The sequence below is a fragment of the Patiria miniata genome, unplaced genomic scaffold (genome assembly GCF_015706575.1).
Source record: "Patiria miniata isolate m_02_andy unplaced genomic scaffold, ASM1570657v1 HiC_scaffold_24, whole genome shotgun sequence".
Classification (NCBI taxonomy): Eukaryota; Metazoa; Echinodermata; class Asteroidea; order Valvatida; family Asterinidae; genus Patiria; species Patiria miniata.
The window spans coordinates 6,039,120-6,058,721 of NW_024037063.1; the positions used below are offsets into that span (position 1 = coordinate 6,039,120).

The following is a 19,602-nucleotide window of genomic DNA, read 5'->3' on the forward strand; positions in this document are numbered from 1 at the left end:
AAATAAAATAATTACAAATAAAAATAAAAGCAAAACAATTCTAACCCAATGGCTTAGCCACACTGTGTAACAAAAAAAATGTACTGTTTGTGCTTTCCAAAAAAATTGATTTGTTTTCTCGCGAATAATGTTTGTGCGCTTTATTAATTAAAAACAAAAATCAAATTCGGGGGATCTTAAACCCACTGAAAGGCCTTTCACGTCACGGGAAAGAGTCGGTGTGTTTTTGCGCGCAAACAGATTCGGAGTGCGAGTTGACCATGAGGTGGAATTCGATTGATCGAACTTGTCAGGCCTCAAAAAGTTATAAAAAATTAAAAAAAATTGTATCGCTTAAGAAATAGCAATTTTGTCAAGGTGGAAGTTACAGAAAATAGCACAAACACCGAGAGAGTTAATTTATAAGCTTAATGTCTGAAATAATGACCGTCTCTAACAACGCCCTCTATATTGAGCACAACAACCATGGCATAATGTTGATAACATGCCAGTTAAAACCTGTTACACGTACATGCATTTCTTCGTTATGACATGAACAATAATGGTTCAATAACAAATGGCTTATTCAAGTCATTATTTTACATGACTGTATTTCAATGTGTTTCCAAGTGGAAAACATTAGCTTATATACAGATTTGCCGACAGATTGTGGATTTGTATGTACAACGATTAACTATAAGCTTGCGAAATAAAACAAAATCTGTTTCATTAGACGTCGTGAAATTATTGCAAGATTTCACTTTTTAGAGCTCCCTCCCTGCCTCTCCCGTCTCCACCAAATACACGTTGTGCAAATTTTAATATTAATTAGTATTTAACCCTAAGGGCAATCCGCCCCCCCCTCAACTTTTTCCACGATACCCTTGAAAAAATGTTTTCGCGACCCGAGCTGTTCTGACTTTTTTCCCTCGAGTCTTTGCATACTTTGATACCCAAAACATAAAATTCGGACCATGGGTTACTGTGCAGCGAACAAATTTTCCCGCTCTACGCGCCGTGAACATAATTTTCCCATACACGTTGTGTACACAAAGCAGAATTACCATTCGTGTGTATGAATAATTAATAAGCCATAATTCAATAACCCTTTGACCTATAGTCACGACATTTCTTGGGTATGTTCATGTTGAGTTTTTAAATAATTTTTCGTCACTCGATGGTCGAGATCTTGGGGGGGGGGGGAAGCAGCTGTGAGATGGTCGAAATCACATGGCCATTTTAGGGTTAAAAATAGCAACAAGTTACTCTATGTTGGTGTAAGAACAATGAAAGAGCACCCTTTCCGGTGCACGGTCATAGAACAGCATCTTAGCCATTAACCCTTTCTTCTTATGATATCATGGCACCAGAAAATCCCCGAATCCAAATTTAGATCGAGTTTTTGTGTAGAAACTTTAAACACAATAGTTGTGCATGGCAGTGATATTAACAAAAAATAATACATGAAACACAATTGCTCCAGTTCTCTAATTCGTTAAATTGTGTTCGGGGTTACAATTTAGGAACGATAGCTCCTGGTGGAAGAGTGTCTTAAAACCCTAATCTTTTCAGCACGTATATGGAGTGTTCCTCAACAAAAACACAAAGAAGTGCGCAACTAACGTAGGATTTTGAGAGTCATCACTAGCTGAACGAACGATCTTATAATAAGTGTTGTGATTTAATTAGGCTATCGAACGTTTATCCCCAATCAATGCAGCCTTCAGCGGCAACCGCAAGATTCCACCACCATATTCTTGTAGCTCTTCAAACCCACGTTATCATTTTCGTCCAGGAATAAGATGGAGAGTGAAGTGAGTTTCTCAGGAACACAGCAAGGAGGAGGTATCTTGGCCTGTATACCAGCTACGCTCATGACGCTCTGTATGGTTGCATGGTTGGAAGGATTGTCCGTCTGGGGAATTCAAAAACAAACGCGTACGAGTTTTTAACATTGTTTAATACACTTTGTTTTCCCTTCATATTCTTGTATTATGTCATAACTTTTTTTGCAGAATTTGACCATAATTATATTCACATAGTTACGGAAATTGTTGTTTGTCTTATATGTACGAACGATGAAAAAAATAACTTAGAAATTTGCAGTTTTCTTTCAATTATCTTGAGAATAGAGCATGTGCTTACAACATTATGATATTCATGTTTACTATTAAGAATTGATTCTTTTGCGATTTTGCCGGAGTGCAATATTTATTACATTCACCTTTGAGAGAGGGAAGCTACAGGCCCCTGTGCAGTAGAAAGCTTCAAAACCTGTCGGTGCAATGACATAGCCATCCCAATCGATTGTATCAAAACTGACGAACATGGCATGACGTGAGCACGGCCCATCATTCGGACTCATTGGTAACACGGTATTCTGATCTCTGTCATCGTTCATGGCTGCTTGTTCCTCAGACTCGTCTTCAACCACTGAGCTTGAAGGATCTAACAGTGGAGCTTTTCGGTGCTGCTTCTTGGAGACTCGTTTACGTTTCTTACTCGTGCGTTTCTTGGCCTTACGACGTTTCGAGTCTTGTTCATTGAAGTGCTGGAAGGTTGCCTGATGTGCGACATTGGTGCTTCCTTCAGGAAACTCATTGGTCATGATGGAATGAACATTGCCATCGACACTACGGGCATGTCGAGTGTGACTTCGCACCTGTGTAGGACTTCGCACCTGTGTAGGACTTCGCACCTGTGTAGGACTTCGCGCCTCCATAGGATGGGTCGTCTCGGATGGGGCGGTTTTAGTTTTAGCGCCCTCTTGTGTCCACTGCAACACTGAATTCCCACTACTATCATCATCCTCAGCATACACCAGTAAGAATGGCCGGGCGTGATTGGACATGATTTTCTCATTGGTGGTACGCTCACGTGATGTATCATGCGACCCTCCAGTTTCTTGAAGTCGAAACGAAACACCCACAGTTATCTGTGAATTTTCACTCTCCAAGATTGGCTTCAAGAGATGAGCTATCTGAGCTGTGACGTCAATGACTTGCCATCCACGCGCTTTTGCTGGTCGTTGCTGCACTCCAATTGGCTGGCATGCCGATGAAGTATTGGTAATGAGATGTAAATGAATGTCAATGGTCGATTCCGAGTCAATCAGGTTGCTGGGTTTGGAAGCAAAGAAGTGAAGTTCCACGGAGCGAAGGCTCTCAGTCTTGTGTGATTTTATGCTGAACACGTAGGTTGGTTCATTGCAAGCAAACCCTGCAATACACACAGGAAGAAATAATAAACTGGTCAGAACTTGAGTAAAACGGGATGAATCAGTCAAGACAAAACACGTTTTCAGTACAAAAGGCGATTATCGTTTTTCAAAAGCAGTAGTTGCTTTGATTGTCCTTCGAAAGTTTAAGGTCCAAAAGGTGATGCTGCAGTGGCACCGGCGTGCCGAGTATCGACTCCACTGCGCAATACCGAATTAACGTCGGTTTACTCTTTTTAAAGGTTTAAAATATTGTTTAATAAAAATAAAACATTGCATCCTCTGCTAAGTTAGTTCGGGGTGTTATGACAAGAAACCGGATTACCCTATCATGCATAATATAGTACGCAGACCTATATCCCATGCAGAGATCTGTAAAATGATAATTCCAACGGCCTATGTTCTAATCCTTAGACTTTGTATGATTCTGAACTTAGTATAAATGGGATAGTTTATCCGAGGATCGGTCCCACATCACAGGAAATAATTGAGTTAGATATCATATGAACCATTAGTACTGTCAGCTAATTCAATTGAACGCCCCCAGTAAGGATTCAAATTACCACAAGAATCTAGTTAAAGGCAACGGTAGACTCCAAATGGCCGCTAATTCTGTTTACGCCTGTTCGCGTGCTAGTTATTAGGTCGGTGAAAGTCACGGGCTAAGAGCATCTTGAAACACTGAAACGTATAGCAGTCACAGTTTAGCTGTGATGTTCGGGCCATTTCAAACTAATGGAATCATTCATTGTGTTAATGATGGTGCTTTCAGGTTCAAATGAAGTATTGTCTGCGGGAAAAGTATATATAAACGGTAGTCCATAAACAATGTGCATGCGAAATATACAAAACAAGCGCATCGTTACAAATTCATGATGTTACTAATTATGTCGTCTTTTAAATCACCCTACGTGTACAAAAATTGACCACGCCCACAAGTTTCTGTCACAAACCGACCGTCCTTCAACTCGAAGTTGGACAGTTTATTTTTCTTGACACCTAAACGACCAGCCCGTTCAATTCAAGCTGGCGTTTTTGTGAAAGCTGAAAGTGGAATGATAAACAAAACATAGCGCAGGGCATGACCTCTACGTCTCATATTAGTCGTCTGTCAGAATGGAGACAAGTTATCAAGGATGTTATCAAGAAATTGCATTCCGGCGCCTGCAAGCGATGCATATGAAGGCCACGCGTGAATTGTAATAATTCTGTTTTAGAATGCATCTTTCTGTGCTTTCAGCAGCAATACTTTCATAAATTAATGTTTGATGTTAAGAACCGAGTTATTATGGACACACCTGCATAAATAATGTGAATTAAGAGCTGAATGTTAACAAGAAGAAAAGGAAAGTGTTTTTGTTGAAATCGGTGGATCGTTTATTTGAATTCATTACTTCTTTCCTGTAACCAAGAGGCGATACATCTTAACCCCACTCAACCGTCAAGTTTTGAAATGCTGACAGGACTGTCTATGCATCATAATAAGTGTAAAGACGTGTAGAAAGAACTCCAAGCAGCTGAAAGGGAAGATGACGCAAGCAGCAGAAATGAAAGACGCAAGCAGCTGAAAATAAGAATATATTTTGCGCGTGTCCTTTTTTTCTTCTTTTTTTTAAAAAGAAGAATGAGTTATGAGTCACGACGGTGCGAGGCGACAGCTGAGTTTTTCGTCTTGGCGGCAGATTTGATGAAAAACAAACAACCTGCGTTAAGGAGGTGATTACACATGTCGAAAATACATGGGTGTTTAAAGTCAAAACCAATTAAAAGTCACGGTGATCAGATGCCAGTCATAGAGAAAGTGCCGTGTTCATGGGAAACTCTGAAATAAATGGAAACCCTTTTATATTGAAGACAATGAACGAATGCTATTAACAAGAACTGGTTTTGTATAACACACGTCCATCACTGCTGCGATGCACTTTTGATCAATGCGCGGTCACAATGTATTGTTTGCCATCTTAGTGTGGCGTGACAGTTAGAATGGTTGACATATAACTGATGTGCATGGTTGCTATTGACTGACCCTACCATGGTGGTCTACTTTGTGACTCCCGCGGCCCCCCAGGTACTTCATGCATCAAGCACCGACTCAGAGCACTGAGAACCTTCAAAATTTGAACTTCCGTTTGCTGAAGAGTAATTTTCCACGTACGACACTGCATGCGCATCAGAACAGTGTGATTTGAAGTGTAACCCACTTCTTACAGGGATGACAAGTGAATTCGTGAACAAGACATTTGGAAGAAAGTACACACCAGAGTTCTTTACAAAAACCGTTTAGGAGTTATACAAAATCTTGCATTCAATATGAGGCAGTTCAAATATTAGTTAGAATGCCAAATAGCTGTGTCAGAACAAAATTGAGCGACGTAGTCTTTTATCATAGCAGCCACTAATAATTCGCCTGAATTAAAACTTCTGGCATAACTTTGAAGACAGCCTGTTGATATTTTTTATGTAAGAACAACGAATACCGAAATCAAATGTAAGTTTAAATGATATCACCCCCCCCTCATTTTACGAACCTAAGCAAGCTGAAGCATCAGATGACAAGCCACATGGGTATTAAATTGAGGTCATCATTGTGACGAGTAGCTTTAAATTAAATTTAAAAGAAATTGGAAACCGGGAGTTAAAGATTCCCTTCGAGACAGTGATATGTCCTTTCCTGAATCATCGCAGGGATGTTAAAGGGATTATTCCCTGTCAAAATGTGACAGTTGTCTTGAAAAACCAAGCTGCCATAAGAAAATTGATTACTGTTGATAATAGTGGTGACAGCGTGTATGGGGTAACGTTGTTGAATGCCAACTATGGCTCCATCCCGTGCCATCTGTCTACATCTTTGTATCGTATGTCAACCATTTTGACTATAAGTCTGAGTGGGGGAACAACTGCTTAAATCAAACTCATAACAAACATCCATCGCAAAATCGTTATCGTTATAAAAATGACCTTTGACCTGAAGATAAAATGTAAGTGAAGGGGTCAGAATAAACATTCCCATAAATAATATTAAAACGGATAAACAAACTTGAGTCATTTCGTACGTGAAGGTATTGTCAAAGGGAGATTTTAAGTCGGTCCAAAAGAATTATTCGGCGACCCTTCTAAGTGTCAAAGTTATAAAAAAAAAATCTTGAAAAATATAAACAAAAAATTAGACCAAAACAAAACAAACTGAGCAAACAAAATCGCCTACTAACAGTCAGAGTAGTTTATTGAAATATAATCACTGTGTCAATATCGACATTTTATTACTTGCTTTGAGTACAAGTAAGTCTGTGTTTCAGCCTCTTATAAACGCCCTTTCGTGGATAATTATAAACAGAGAGCCCAGAAAAAAAAGCCAATTTGTATGTTTCTATCCCTTGGATCGTGATTGAGTGCATCGTGCATGATTGAGTTGCTGTGAACGACCTTGAGTCATTCCATACAATTTATTTACCACATTACATTACTACATCTAAATAATATCCAGCACTGATAAACGAAATCAGTCATGGAGCCGGATCCATTTTCCTTTAATTTCTCCTGTCATTATTGATTTAGTAAGTGTATGAGTGTATCTCACGATTCCTACGGGCGGGTCGCATTTACTGTGTGAAGCAAAATTGCTTTTGACATCTTAATAGCACTGGACGTTGCATGTGTTTGTTTTTCAGAATTGAGATATCTTTATTCCGAGTGTTTGAGTAAGTTTTACCCACGGGGGGCGTAACTTATAGTACCAATTTGATGGAGGGGGTATCCCTTCGCGGGCTGGGATACCAAAAGGAGGTACCTTGTGATGCCGCAACCTCAGTGAAGGGTGTATCTGTAAATGTAATGTACGCAGGGCACCATAGTCGGAAGGACGGATTCAAATTTCTGTAGATTTTCATTGAAAACGAGAATTTGCGTGTTTACTAGTAAAACTTGGGGAAATTGTCGAAGTTTTCATGCTACTGGAAATCATGATAACATGTACTCATAAATTCAATAAAACTGTGTCAATTTTACTAGAACTGGCTATGTAATGGGATCTAGCTTTCAACGTGTGTTGGTCTACTGATCCCTTTCCAATTACTTTAGGTGAATTTAATGTGAAAGGTAAAACGAAACACCTTGATATATTTACGAGCCCTAGTGACCGCCCGCAACCTCTTTGTTCACACATCAAGTCTGACATTATGCTTCAAACTGAAGAAAGACGGTTGCTTCGTTAGACGAAAACGACTTAAATTAGCCCTAACAGTGACTGACCATTAGCTTCAATAATTACTGGTCATTCTCTGACTTGTTTCCATAGAGAGTCGTAAATCTTTTGAATGTTCATTTCCCAAGACGGACATCTATCTGTTGACTGTGGATCAATTTGCCGCTTTAGCTCTAAGGCATTGAAACTATTTTTTCAACTCGACTTTTAGTTTTTAATCATTTCAGTACGAAATCTAGGCTACAGGACCTGCTATTCATTACATTTTTGTTGTAAAACAATAAAACAAATGTTGTATGCGGAAACTTTATGCACCACCTTCCAATTCTGAGTGGGACAAAGTAAACTTCAACTCAGAACTTTGCTAACTGTTGCTACTTAAATACCTCAACCCATCTTGCAATACTCATACAGCAAGCAACCCATGCTATAAATCTATTAGGAGGGAGCTTTATGTTCTAATCATTCACTCTGACATCGACTTCAGCATGCCAAATATTCCACCAATGATAATGTCAAAAGTAAACTCAGCAACCACGATGTGAATTCAGAAAAATAAAGAGAATTTAATCATCAAATTCGTCTTTCTTTATATGGGAATCAAAATGTGCCTCGCCTTTTAGTTTAGGCCTATAGGATTAGTTCCATATTCATTCTCCTTAAATGCCATAGGCTATATTAAGGTCAGGTTGTAACCGGGAAAAAGTATAATATTTTATCTTACCAATCAACCAGGATTCTAAAACATGAGAAATAAAAATCGACCACATTTTCTAAGAAACGGAGTGAGAATCGATACTATCACGATACCTAACTGTGCAGGATTATTCCGTCAGAAAAAAACAACATTCCTTTATCTTCCCTAAAACTTAAAAGAACATAGGGAATTTCTTTCCTTGGTGCTTACTATAAGATACTTTTCTAATTAGTTTTAAATCTTAAGTCAGACAATAAAATATCCATAGAAATGATAATATCCATATACGACATGAGGGATGACTATAGAACAATTAAGCTTGGAAATCCGTAAAAAAAAAAAAAAATTAGGAACAGCATCATCAGAACAACTTTAAAATTTTACTTTTTCACATAAGATGACGCAATTCTAGATTCGAATATAGGTAAAAACTTGACGTTGAGTAAGAAAGCGTGCCAGTAATATTACACGAATAAAAAAAGGCAGTACCCTCGGCAAACCCAAACCTTTTCTTATTCCACTCCCTAATTTTGATGATTATTTTTTTAACAAAAAGATTAAATGGCTGAACAAAAGCAGATCAATGAACTAGTTCTTAGGGATTACGAACCTTAAATAACGTTTCAAGACGACCCTGTTTTGCCGTATACCGCAAAGCTGCAGGCATTGTACAAGACAAGGTGGGCTTAAAGTTTACCATGATATCCTGTGTATACCTGACGCGTTGACATGAGTTAAGCTAAATAAAGAACTTCCTACTTCATGATTTTGTATATGATGACAACGTAAATCAATGATCATTTCCCTTTGGGCTAGTCTCTTCCCTCCGGCTATAAATTTAAGGCAGATGTTTGTTCCCTCAAGCGTAATACAAGAATTTCACGTAGGTTTGTGGGGAACAAACGAGTGTATGGTTAATTAACTAAAATGTTGAACTAATCAAGTATTTACGACAAAGTTTCCCATCGTTCACATTTGATTAAATGTTTGTCGCATTTCGGCTATTTACTTGTGCATTAACTGTGAATATAAAATTGCTAGCCGCTGAATCTAAATATGCAGAATTCATCATCACTGTTAACCGAAAATAATGCCCTTCTGTTAATATTCTTTTGATTTTAAAGATGTTTTTTTTATCGGCAATTTGTCGTAGGTTTTCTGGCACTTAACGCCTATAACAATCTGACAATATACATGGATGCGACGCCAACCCAATCGCTTCAGAACACGACAGTGTGGCAACAATTAGTAACGTGGAAACACTCGACCTTTTCATGCCCGTTATTTCACCTAATTAACCTTTCGATTTCGCCGTTTCAAAAATATAAAGATGAAAAACGACTGCTGCTTTACTTTAGGACGTTATTTGAAAAATATATTGTTTTGAGCTGACCTACATTTACAGAAATATTTCCCCTAGACTGTTTTGAAAGCCAGGTATTTCCAGTTCCTAACCTAATTAGACTTGTAGGTGTTTACCGGAGACGACCGACTTTCTGTAGTGGGCATGATGGCTCTTAGGAACAGTTATCCGTGTGAGTGCGCAATTAGCGGTACGCAGATACAGGCCTGAGCACTCAGTATACCGAGCACGATGGCACCTTACCAAGGTCTGCCGTATAGAGTGAGTCATGGGTGTAATGGATGGGAATAATGTAATAGCTGTGACGGTCAAGGTAACTTCATAGTCCCTAGAGTACAATATTCAAGTAAACAAATCCTAGAAGATCCGAGTTCCTTGCAACAAAAAGCAACAAAAAAATGTGTCCTCTGAAAGACGGTCCGGTTAAGTGCACGTATCGACCTGCACACTTCGTTGATGTTATTTAAGAACATTTGCTAGACCTTAAAACCTTTGTCATTGAAAAAATCTCGGAAGACACGAGAGCAACCTCCACAGATTTAAGGAACACGATATATTGATCATAATTAAAGATCTGTCACTTTAATTTCAGTATGTTTTCTTGAGCGAGGAGAGGGCTATAAACTTTCTGTATTTCAAGAAAGACACCACGGCTCATCCAAAAGGAAAAATGCCCAATACCAGCAAAGATACCAGTATTCAATATTTCAAGAACACTTGTTCACAGCAAAAAAAAATGTAATTTCTTGGTTCACATTTAAAAAACAATTCACTGGCAGTTTTTAATTTCGTATCATGTTACACACCATGCATTGAAAGCCGTCACGGTCTTCAGGATTTGTACTGCGTGTGAAGTCGCAATGACGGGGCGTGGACAGGTATGAGACAGGGGTAGGGAGACACTCTTACCCCAGCAATATACATGTACGGTACACGCAGACTCTGTTCGGCGGTCACAATGTTCATCTTACTGCATCCTTTTATATAATCAGTTATAAATTCTGTATATGTCGATAAGGTTCATCGATAAAAAATATCCGATTTTCAGCAGACCATGACTGTCCTTAATATTACAGTAAGTGCTCAAATTCTCGCATGCACTTTTTTTGTCCCGTCTATAAACAGAGTGAGTGCTTGCACAGTTTACTCTGACGATATATTGAATGCTAAGGTGTCGGGTTCAAAATAGTTCATTCTCTTTTTACCTAGTGATTCATATATGAATGAATTATTCATTATACAAATTTCTGAGGTGTCTGGTACAGCAACTGGATACTCCCATTACAAATAGGTATTTTCAATTGGTTTTGCAACATTTTTTTCACATATAAATAACTTAGTTCCCCTGAAAAAATAGCTGATAAATATAAAACGACTCCACCAAAAAAAACCTTCTTGAAATACATTTCACGTCAGAGAGTAGCGGATTGTGGGCGAGGCTATCGGTGTGCCTTTTAGTTGCACCAACTGAAACATTTGGTTTACACTGGTCCGTACTAAAAGGTAGAAGCATAATAAAACTATCGTCACTACAGTTTATTTTGAAAAATCCATTTTCAAAGGGAAATGTGTTTCTTCTATTAAATTTGATTGAGAAGTGTGTGAGGCTGGAATTTTATGCCTTATTTCTGATCCTGCAGCTAAACATTAACTCGCAAAAAGTAGACGGTAATAATACATTTGCACCTTACTGTTGTCATTTTATAATATTACAGAATTACTTACTCAGATTCGGCAGGTAGCTACGGACTGTGTTCCCTCGTTCCTTCAACAGATCTTCATTCTTGGACAGTTGTTGCATGAGTTTCATGATGCGCTTCGGAGGATGGACGTCAGCTGCATGGTAACGCTTTCTAGACCAAGGATCAGATGGATCCACCAATTTCCCATCTTTAGTATAGGGACGCTGGATCGACTCGCGATTGACACTTGAAGAAAGTTCCTTGCATAACACAGTAGCGAGACAACTCATTAGTATTAACAGCTGAACAATGTGTACGCGATACTCCATTTTGTTCCTCTTTTCTAGGTCGTTTGGCAAGTCTGTCTCATTGAGTCAGTGCCTGTGTTCTCAGTAGAAAGAACATGCGTGTTGTGTTTCACGAATGTGGGAACCTGTATGAAGAAAAATGTAAATCCATCTTTGATTGAAAGTTTCTCAAAGATGATGAAAGTGTTTGAAACTTAGCAGCAGTTTTGATAAGCAGTATACATGGGTGCCAGTTTTCAAGGGTATGTTGAGGTAATGTTCTGTTGACTTACCTTCTTGAATCGTTGTAGGGAGACACACAGGGATGTTTTCTCATTGGCTACTGCTCTGCGTCTGCAGAGTTGCAGATAGTGAAATAAACACAATACCAAAACACACTGTGGACTGAGGCGTATTTGTAATAAAGCCAGTGTAGGTACCGGTACGATGCATGAAGGTCAGGTGCGTATACGACAGATTGATTGGCTCAGCTAGATGCCGAGAGTAAATAACTGTTTCTGGTTTGTTGTATCACTCACATGCTCACGTGGTACGGTATGCGTATACTGGGCCATTCGTTCCTTGTGCCTTGGTTTATTCACTGCTGTGACGTTGGTAAACGTATGCCAGATGCGAGCCAATCAGTGACCATACTGTTTGGGATGGGTCTATATAGCCGTTACTTGGAGTTTACTTTGAAGGCATATTTGTACATCTGAATTCTGTTATACATTCTTACCTTGATTTTATGGGACACAAGCCCACTACGTGCATGGGACAGTGAGGCTCGCTCTATCTATACATGCAATACGTTCCCTGCGCAGATACAGAAAGCCCCTGCACTGCTCCCATTAGCCAATGAAAACGCGTATCATAATGTGATGACAAAACATTCATCATGCATATTAATAAGCAACTTTTTGCAGAGTCCTGCCATCGTGTACGTGTGTTTGAAGTACTCCACATCAGTGGCGTAGCCACGGGGGGGGGGGGGGGGGGGACATCCCCCCATGAAACCTTGTCGCCCCCCAGTCACCCCCCCCCCCACTGAGATTTTGAGTTTCTAAAAAAATTATCATTGATCTACATGACGCCCCCCATGAAATGTTCCAGCCCCCCCCAGCGGCCCCCCCCCCCACTGAAAAATTCCTGGCTACGCCACTGCTCCACATTCATGATTATTTACATTAACCCTTCTCATATTTCATAAATAATTTACTAATATAATAAATTCATATGAATATCACAACGAGGCAGTGATCGAAGAGAAAAAAACAGTATGAAATCACAACGAGGTGATTATTTTATTTTATTTTTTATTTCATTTCTTTCTGGTAATGAAACCAAGGATTCCTCAAAAGTGCCCTTGGCACTGTAGCCCGAAAGCCTGAAAAAACCTGTAGAGAGTAGACAATAAGAAGATATTACAGTTATAGAGGTGGGAGGAAAACCCCAGAAGAATATTTTGGAGAAAACCCACGGAATCAGGTAGGGACTGAAAACCCAATCCACATATTGGCCCAGGCGTGATTAGAACCCGGGTCACAGCGATGGAAGGCGAGGACAGTACCGCTACGCCAACCTGATTTCCCTTGCCTTGCCTCGCCTCGCTCCAGAGGATGGGGAGGGGGGGGGGGGCATAATAATGGTCAGTTTAGAAGGGTGCCCCCATTCGCCAGATGATTAGCAGCCCCCTCCCCCCCCCCCCCCCGTTTTTTCGATTTTTCGGAGGCCAAGTTTCCGTAGAAAAAATGTCTACATTACGGCGCGATGTGAGTGCGGTTGCCCCCCCCCCCCCCCCCCCGCCCCGACATCACAGGCTGGATACGCCACTGGTTGTGCCTTTAAAATTTAAAGCATCAACATCAAAAGAAGTCGTTTACAAACAAAACTAAATGTATGGAGTACCCTACAAGACATGTATTTGGGGAATTTGTATAGAATATCTCTATATTGGCATATTGCCCCGCACAAGGGCATCGGGTGTACATTGTCAATACATTTGCCTATATTACTGGATACGGTCCAAATTGTTTGCATCTGATTTCAGAACTGAAGAGCTTTGCTGATAAGCGGCATACAAGGAATGTTCTTGTACAAGTTCTTGAACTCTGCGATAGGGTATCCTTCTAAGAATTCTCCATCGTGTCTCTACGCCTCAAATTCCACAGAGAAAAACAGATCGTTGCGTCGTCGGCAATCGTTGTGACCAATTGCAATTCGCTGAAAAGAATAGCTAGATTGGCAAATAAATCTTTGCAGTTAAGCATTTCAAAATCGCCATGGAAACTGTTGCTTTACTCGCTAATTTGCTGCTCACCATGTACGCTGTTGAAGTTACGAATTCAGCTGCAATTCAAGCCGATGTAGACCCTTCAATGCTTTCTTCTAATTATCTTAAACCAGCTACACAAGTTGAAGTTTTATCCTACCGCGTTAACAAAGTGAAGAGTGACTCAAGATCCAACGGGCAAATCATCCTTGATAGAGAGCATCGTGATGAATTCAATGAAGTGCTCGATTCTTTCCTCGGTGGTAACCCTGTGAAATATCAAGACAGAGATGAGGTACATCAGGAAGATCTGCTGACAGGATTGCAGGAGACAGACAAGACGTCAATTAAGTTTCTTGGCAAGGAGGATTCATCTAATACTGACTTTCCGTCGTCGGTTCAGAATGTCCCCACTTACATGATGGACCTCTATAATGCGTTCAGCAAGGATCGTTATGTCCATCCGGACGCCGAAATAATTCGCAGTTTTCTGAATGAAGGTGGGTTTCATTTAAATTTATTCCGTTTTGTAATTTCAGCTTGCATAATTGTATCTTGCCATCCCTTCAGGTTTTACAGAGTTGTATTTTATTTATAACTAGGATCAAGTGACTTAGATGACAGTTCATGCTTCGGATCAGTGACGTCATTGGAACATGGAGTAACCGGTGATCATTACTTACTGTTCAACATAACAATGCCATCCCACGAGACCGTTGTCATGGCGCAGCTTCGCATCTTCATCAAGGTTGCTTATGGCAACACACATTATGGAGGCATTGCTCGTATCATCCTTTCTCATGACTTGGAGGTTGGCACGAAGCTGCTGACGTCACGGGTCATATATAGACAAACTGATGGTTGGGAAAGCTTTGATTTGACTAGCATAGTTCGGCTAATTGTCAGTCAGTCAAAGGTTTCTAAAAATCCATCTGATGTTTGGCCTGTGGCATCCCAGTCACTATGCCTTGGGATCCATCTACAACCATTGATACAAATTGACGGCAGGTCATATCTGGATGTCGATATCTCAAATGTTATCGAGTTCGAGCCGTTGCTGGTCGTTTATTCAGATAACTACGAGAAACTCCAACACATGGGTTACCTGAAAAGGCAAGAAATGCTAGCACGTGATCGTATTCATTCAGATAAAGCTGGCCTGGCGATAACAAGTAATAGCGCCACCATCGTTCGCAGTAAGAGAGATGCAATGAGACATCATCGCCTGTGTAAACGAAGACCGATGCAAGTTATCTTCAAGGATATTGGATGGGATGATTGGGTGATTGCTCCAACACATTACCAAGCCTTCAAATGCTCTGGAAAATGTGTCTTCCCATTAACTGACCATTGGAGTCCTACTGTACATTCGATCATTCAAACATTAGCTCACGAGTATGATCCAGTAGGCGTGGACAATCCGTGTTGTGTACCTACTCAACTCGGCCCAATATCAATGTTGTATCTTGATGAGAATAATGTACTGACGTATAAATATCGATATGAGGGTATGGTGGTAAAGAAATGTGGATGCCACTAAAAAGGGTTGCCATTAAATGTGATCAACCCCAAAAAATGCTGTGATTAATTTTATTATGACGTGGGAGGCTTGCTAAGAAAACATCACTACTCTCAATACAATTTTCATTAGGAAACACGGGGTCAACACACTTTGTAGATGCTAGAGATCGTTTCATTTGCAATTAAACGGATATGAAGATTCAAGACATTTATTTTAAAACAGTACACCACCTATAATAACAAAGATGAAATGTCTTGATTTGACATCGGCAGGATCAATATATTTTCCAGACCCCGGGCTTTCCTTGCCGCCTATCCCAACCCCCATTCAACCTCTAATTTCTCAAGCGTTTACCCTCTCCTCTCCCATGCAAAACCATCTTCTCCACCTTGGCCTTGTGTCATCCTGAACTCCTATACATTCATTCTTTTGTACATAATTTTACCTGGGTTATCAGTACTCAAATATAGCTGATATAACACAAATCGATGAACGGATACAGTGCGAATAATTACATAAAATATAATTAAACTTATTACTTTTGTATTCTTAAATTTGGTCTTTTCTTGTTATCGAAGTTGGAATAAATGCACAGGCAGAATTTCTTATAGGCATACTACTGGAAAACAAGTCAAACACTGCAGTAGGCCAACATTATATTAATCCTGAAGACATCGTCCAGAATATTTTTTTTGTTCAGAGTACATCGTGCATTATTCATCACTTGGTGGCCTCTGAAATGGTTGTACAGTTTCTCGACGATGATAATGACGTGATTGAAAGGTTATTTAATCAGTGTTCTGACGTAACGACTGCCAATCAGACAGTGCACATGCGCGTTGCGTAGTGTGATGAATCTCGTCTTGCGTTCGAGCTGTCGACGACATCTGAGGTAAAGCGTTGACATGAAGAGACATCCGTGCAGAAGATGCCAAGAGACATCTCCAGTATTATGCATGATTTCTCTGTGGTGAATTCAGGTAAGATATTATTTCCATTTAGCTTTCAATCAGGAAATGTCCGTCAAGAAACTTTAATTATTTAAAGCCAATTGTGAAGATGTTAACTGAGACACAACCTTGAGATTATTGTCTTGTTCAATGTCAGCGACATACTCGGTGTGAGAGGTACAAGCATTTTCATTGTACAATAAGGACGTTTTCCTCTGCGTAATTATATAGGGAAAATAGCAGGTTGTCTCGCATGCCGTACATTATGCACGCTAATGATTCGTGTAACGTTTAATAATTGTATGTGGATTGTAATAGTGATAAATGATATGCACGCGCAATATGAATCTTTATTACTAGTCAGACTGTCTGTTGCTTTCGTCAATGTTTAACCATTTTAGCCTCGACAGCATACAACGCACCGTTTCATTATTATTATTATCAACGATTGTGAGATTGCTTTCATGAAGACCTTAAGCGTTGCATGTGGGCCTATATCCCAAAGGGTGTCCTTTCTAATTCTAATTTTGTCACAATAAACGCACGAAAGGTTTACTCATGGCTTATCCAGGCAATATAAAACCATTGCCCTCTAACTCCGCCTTAACGAATAAGGTCTATTGATTCAAGATTCAAAATTAAAAAAATTTAAGGAATGATTCGTTAAAATATAACACAAATGCATGTAATATTACTTTAAGATGTTTTATTCGTTTGGTGACCATTAAATCTGTCTTCGAAATAAACCAATTTTGTGTTACAAGGCTCTTGAATTTCATCGATGTCGGAGTATTATGAATAACATGAGAATTAATTCCGCCTGATTGACATAATTTATTCTAGCTGAGCGAAGCTTTGTACAGGACTAAAGGTTTCTAAAGGCTAATAAAATACGTGCACTACACAGAAATGTAAATTCAATAAACGAGCGTCGATTCACTGGTGCATCGTTGCACAAATATAATAAACTGTGGCGGCTTTAATATTGAATATACGAGCAAACAGCACAGTACTTTATATAAAAATGAGTTTGACTTTTATTTTTTGTACCTTACAATATTTATAAAATTAAACGTTTTCTGTTTCATTGATTGTTATTTTTTTCTGCGCGTCAAAACTGATAAGTGTCGACCGAATGTTTCGAAATATCGAAAAGGATGAATTTCATTATTTTTTTTAAAGGAGGGGGGGGGGGGGGTGCGGCAATTAGGTCCGTAAAACGAGAAAAGTTGTATGTTTTTTTAAATGCCATTTACCACACCAATCCGCTTCGTCGATCCGCGTGTTGGTTAATTACGTCAATACATAAATGACCTCCATAATTGTATTTTTGTGTCAAATTATTTCGTATTTATTTGACTTAAGTTATAATTTCTAGAAAAATGCATCGTGTATAGCGTACATGAAAAAGAAACATAGTTTCATTACATATAATTTAAATCTGATTTCATCAACATAAATGATACGCACTTGCGTCATTATGTTAATGGTTTTTTTTAATATTATTTCTGCCATTTGTTGATTATCGGAACAGAGCTATGCATAATATCAGTACGTCATCATTTTGTGTATTTTCTGATTTATACGTTACCTAGGTAACCTAAGCTAAGTCTTTGTTGACCGCATGTTGCTGGAGCTTTTGCTTGGATAAACACTCTATGACTGTGCAAACAAGCATGAGGATAATTAATACGCGGTTCAAGGAACACTTCAACCAATTGAAGTCATTTTCAAGATGTTCGTAATTAAAAGAACGACAGGCCTTAGCCTTCATTGACATTTCTAAGCAATTTGGTACATCACTTTGAAGGCCATCACCTTTCAAAATGTCATGGGTGCAAAACAACTTTAAAACTGCCGGGAGCAAGAACATACATAACGTGGACTGTATCAACAAAATGATGACTAGAGAAAATAATTCCCAAAAGCCCAATAAATAAGTTGTAAAATGATGACTATCGAAAAATAAACTTTGATAAATCAAATGATTATAAAGGCTCTAAAGCAGCGGCCTCGATTGAGCTGTGCCCAAGCTTGCTGAGCCTGCGTGCAACCGGGGGAAGTTTATACAAAAAGGCGTATAGAACTTCCGAAAGGATTAATTAGATAACATAATGATTAAATGAACACTAATCAAATCAATCCATTATTTCATCAAGAAAGCAAATGAAACTCACAGTATAGGCGATGTTTGAAGCAGTTAAACAGTCCCTGAACTAGTTTGCTCCTCGTCCAGCTTGGCTTATCCAACCTCACGTGCTATATCAATTAAGTGCAGCAGTCCTGCCACTCCCAACAAACTGTTCAGACTCCACTACACCTCTATTCCTCCTTCCTGACTACACACGTATTTCTACTCCTCTTAACAAAGAAATAACTCCAAGAACGGACTGAACTAAATACCTGCATCATAAAGCAACATGGTCCTAGTAACAATTTCCTTTGTTGTGGAATTTTCTTTAAAAGCTGCATCCCACTGATGTACTGACACAAAATCCCAGCAGAAAAAATGGTAATGCATGTCGCTAAATGAGCGAGAAGTTCTTCGATTCTGAAGCATCCCCATCCTTTTCAAAGCGTAGAATCTTACGGCGGGGTATTTCTAACAACTATACCGCTTGCTGAAATGCCTAACCATTTTTCACGTCACTAATTTGTTTATTCCTTTTTTTCTCTCTATCACCAGCTAATTCGTAAGCGCTGCATCATGGGAAGCAGACCGTCATCATCGTATGCGGGAACCAACGGAACACTGACGAACCAAGCCGAGACTGCGTTAAGAACTGAAAATAATCAACTTAAAGAAAAAATCAACGCATTTGAAAAACTTGAACCCGACAAACTTAAACAGGAGAACGAAGAACTTAAAAGACTGAACGAGGAACTACAAACGGAGCTACAGAATATTCGGGAATCAACCTCTCAAAAGTCAATTACTGATTCATCAGAGCAAGTGAACAACATGGAACGTGCCAACAAAGAAACAAAAGAAAAGCAAAGATCAACGAGAAGAATTAATTCGAATCTTACGCCTCAAAGAATGAGCGATATCGACGCGTATGGCCAAGGAATTCCATTAGAAAAGCATCCTCCTATTACAATCAAGAGTCGCCGTAAACGACACAAGAAGAAAGATACGAATGGTGAACCCGATGAATCTGAACGTGGTTCGGCCAAGGAAACAAACAATGACCAATCACATGAAATGGGCAAGGTGAATGACCAGGGGCAAAGAGAGCCAACTGAGAGTTTAACCCCTGAGAAGGATCCCGACGCGACATCGGTTAACAAGGAGCAGCAAATTGCCATTGATTCAGGGCAATCTCTTGGAAGCACGACCCCGTGTCTGTCGGTTGTTGATGATGATGATGAAAAGAAGTCATTTCAAGAAAGTGACTTATTGTCGTAAATGACAAGTGTCATATAATGACA

The 19,602-nt window shown here is 39.4% G+C and overlaps 3 protein-coding genes across 5 annotated transcripts; 2 read left to right on the forward strand and 1 right to left on the reverse strand.

Moving 5' to 3' along the window:
• Nucleotides 1-1,116: 1,116 nt before the first annotated feature.
• On the reverse strand, nucleotides 1,117-18,860 carry LOC119732598 (growth/differentiation factor 10-like). Of its 3 annotated transcripts, XM_038206176.1 has the most exons (5): nucleotides 11,720-12,139; nucleotides 11,183-11,572; nucleotides 2,678-3,198; nucleotides 2,204-2,641; nucleotides 1,117-1,894 (listed from the first exon to the last, which is right to left on the reverse strand). In XM_038206176.1, the coding sequence occupies exons 2-5, from the start codon at nucleotides 11,466-11,468 to the stop codon at nucleotides 1,703-1,705; spliced, it is 1,437 nt and encodes a 478-aa protein (XP_038062104.1). In that variant the 5' UTR covers nucleotides 11,469-11,572; nucleotides 11,720-12,139; the 3' UTR covers nucleotides 1,117-1,702. The 3 variants fall into 3 exon arrangements, with proteins under 3 accessions (XP_038062104.1, XP_038062103.1, XP_038062102.1); XM_038206175.1 differs by lacking the exon at nucleotides 11,720-12,139 and adding an exon at nucleotides 18,348-18,860 and having other exon boundaries at nucleotides 2,204-3,198; XM_038206174.1 differs by having other exon boundaries at nucleotides 2,204-3,198; nucleotides 11,720-12,142.
• LOC119732599 (bone morphogenetic protein 10-like) lies at nucleotides 13,418-15,459 on the forward strand. Its single transcript, XM_038206177.1, has 2 exons — nucleotides 13,418-14,198; nucleotides 14,301-15,459. Exons 1-2 carry the CDS (start codon nucleotides 13,709-13,711, stop codon nucleotides 15,236-15,238), a joined length of 1,428 nt encoding a protein of 475 aa, XP_038062105.1. The 5' UTR covers nucleotides 13,418-13,708; the 3' UTR covers nucleotides 15,239-15,459.
• Nucleotides 15,503-19,579, forward strand: LOC119732600 (protein SOGA3-like). The gene is made up of 2 exons (XM_038206178.1): nucleotides 15,503-16,200; nucleotides 18,857-19,579. The coding sequence occupies exon 2, from the start codon at nucleotides 18,878-18,880 to the stop codon at nucleotides 19,577-19,579; it is 702 nt and encodes a 233-aa protein (XP_038062106.1). The 5' UTR covers nucleotides 15,503-16,200; nucleotides 18,857-18,877.
• The last annotated feature ends 23 nt before the right edge of the window (nucleotides 19,580-19,602 follow it).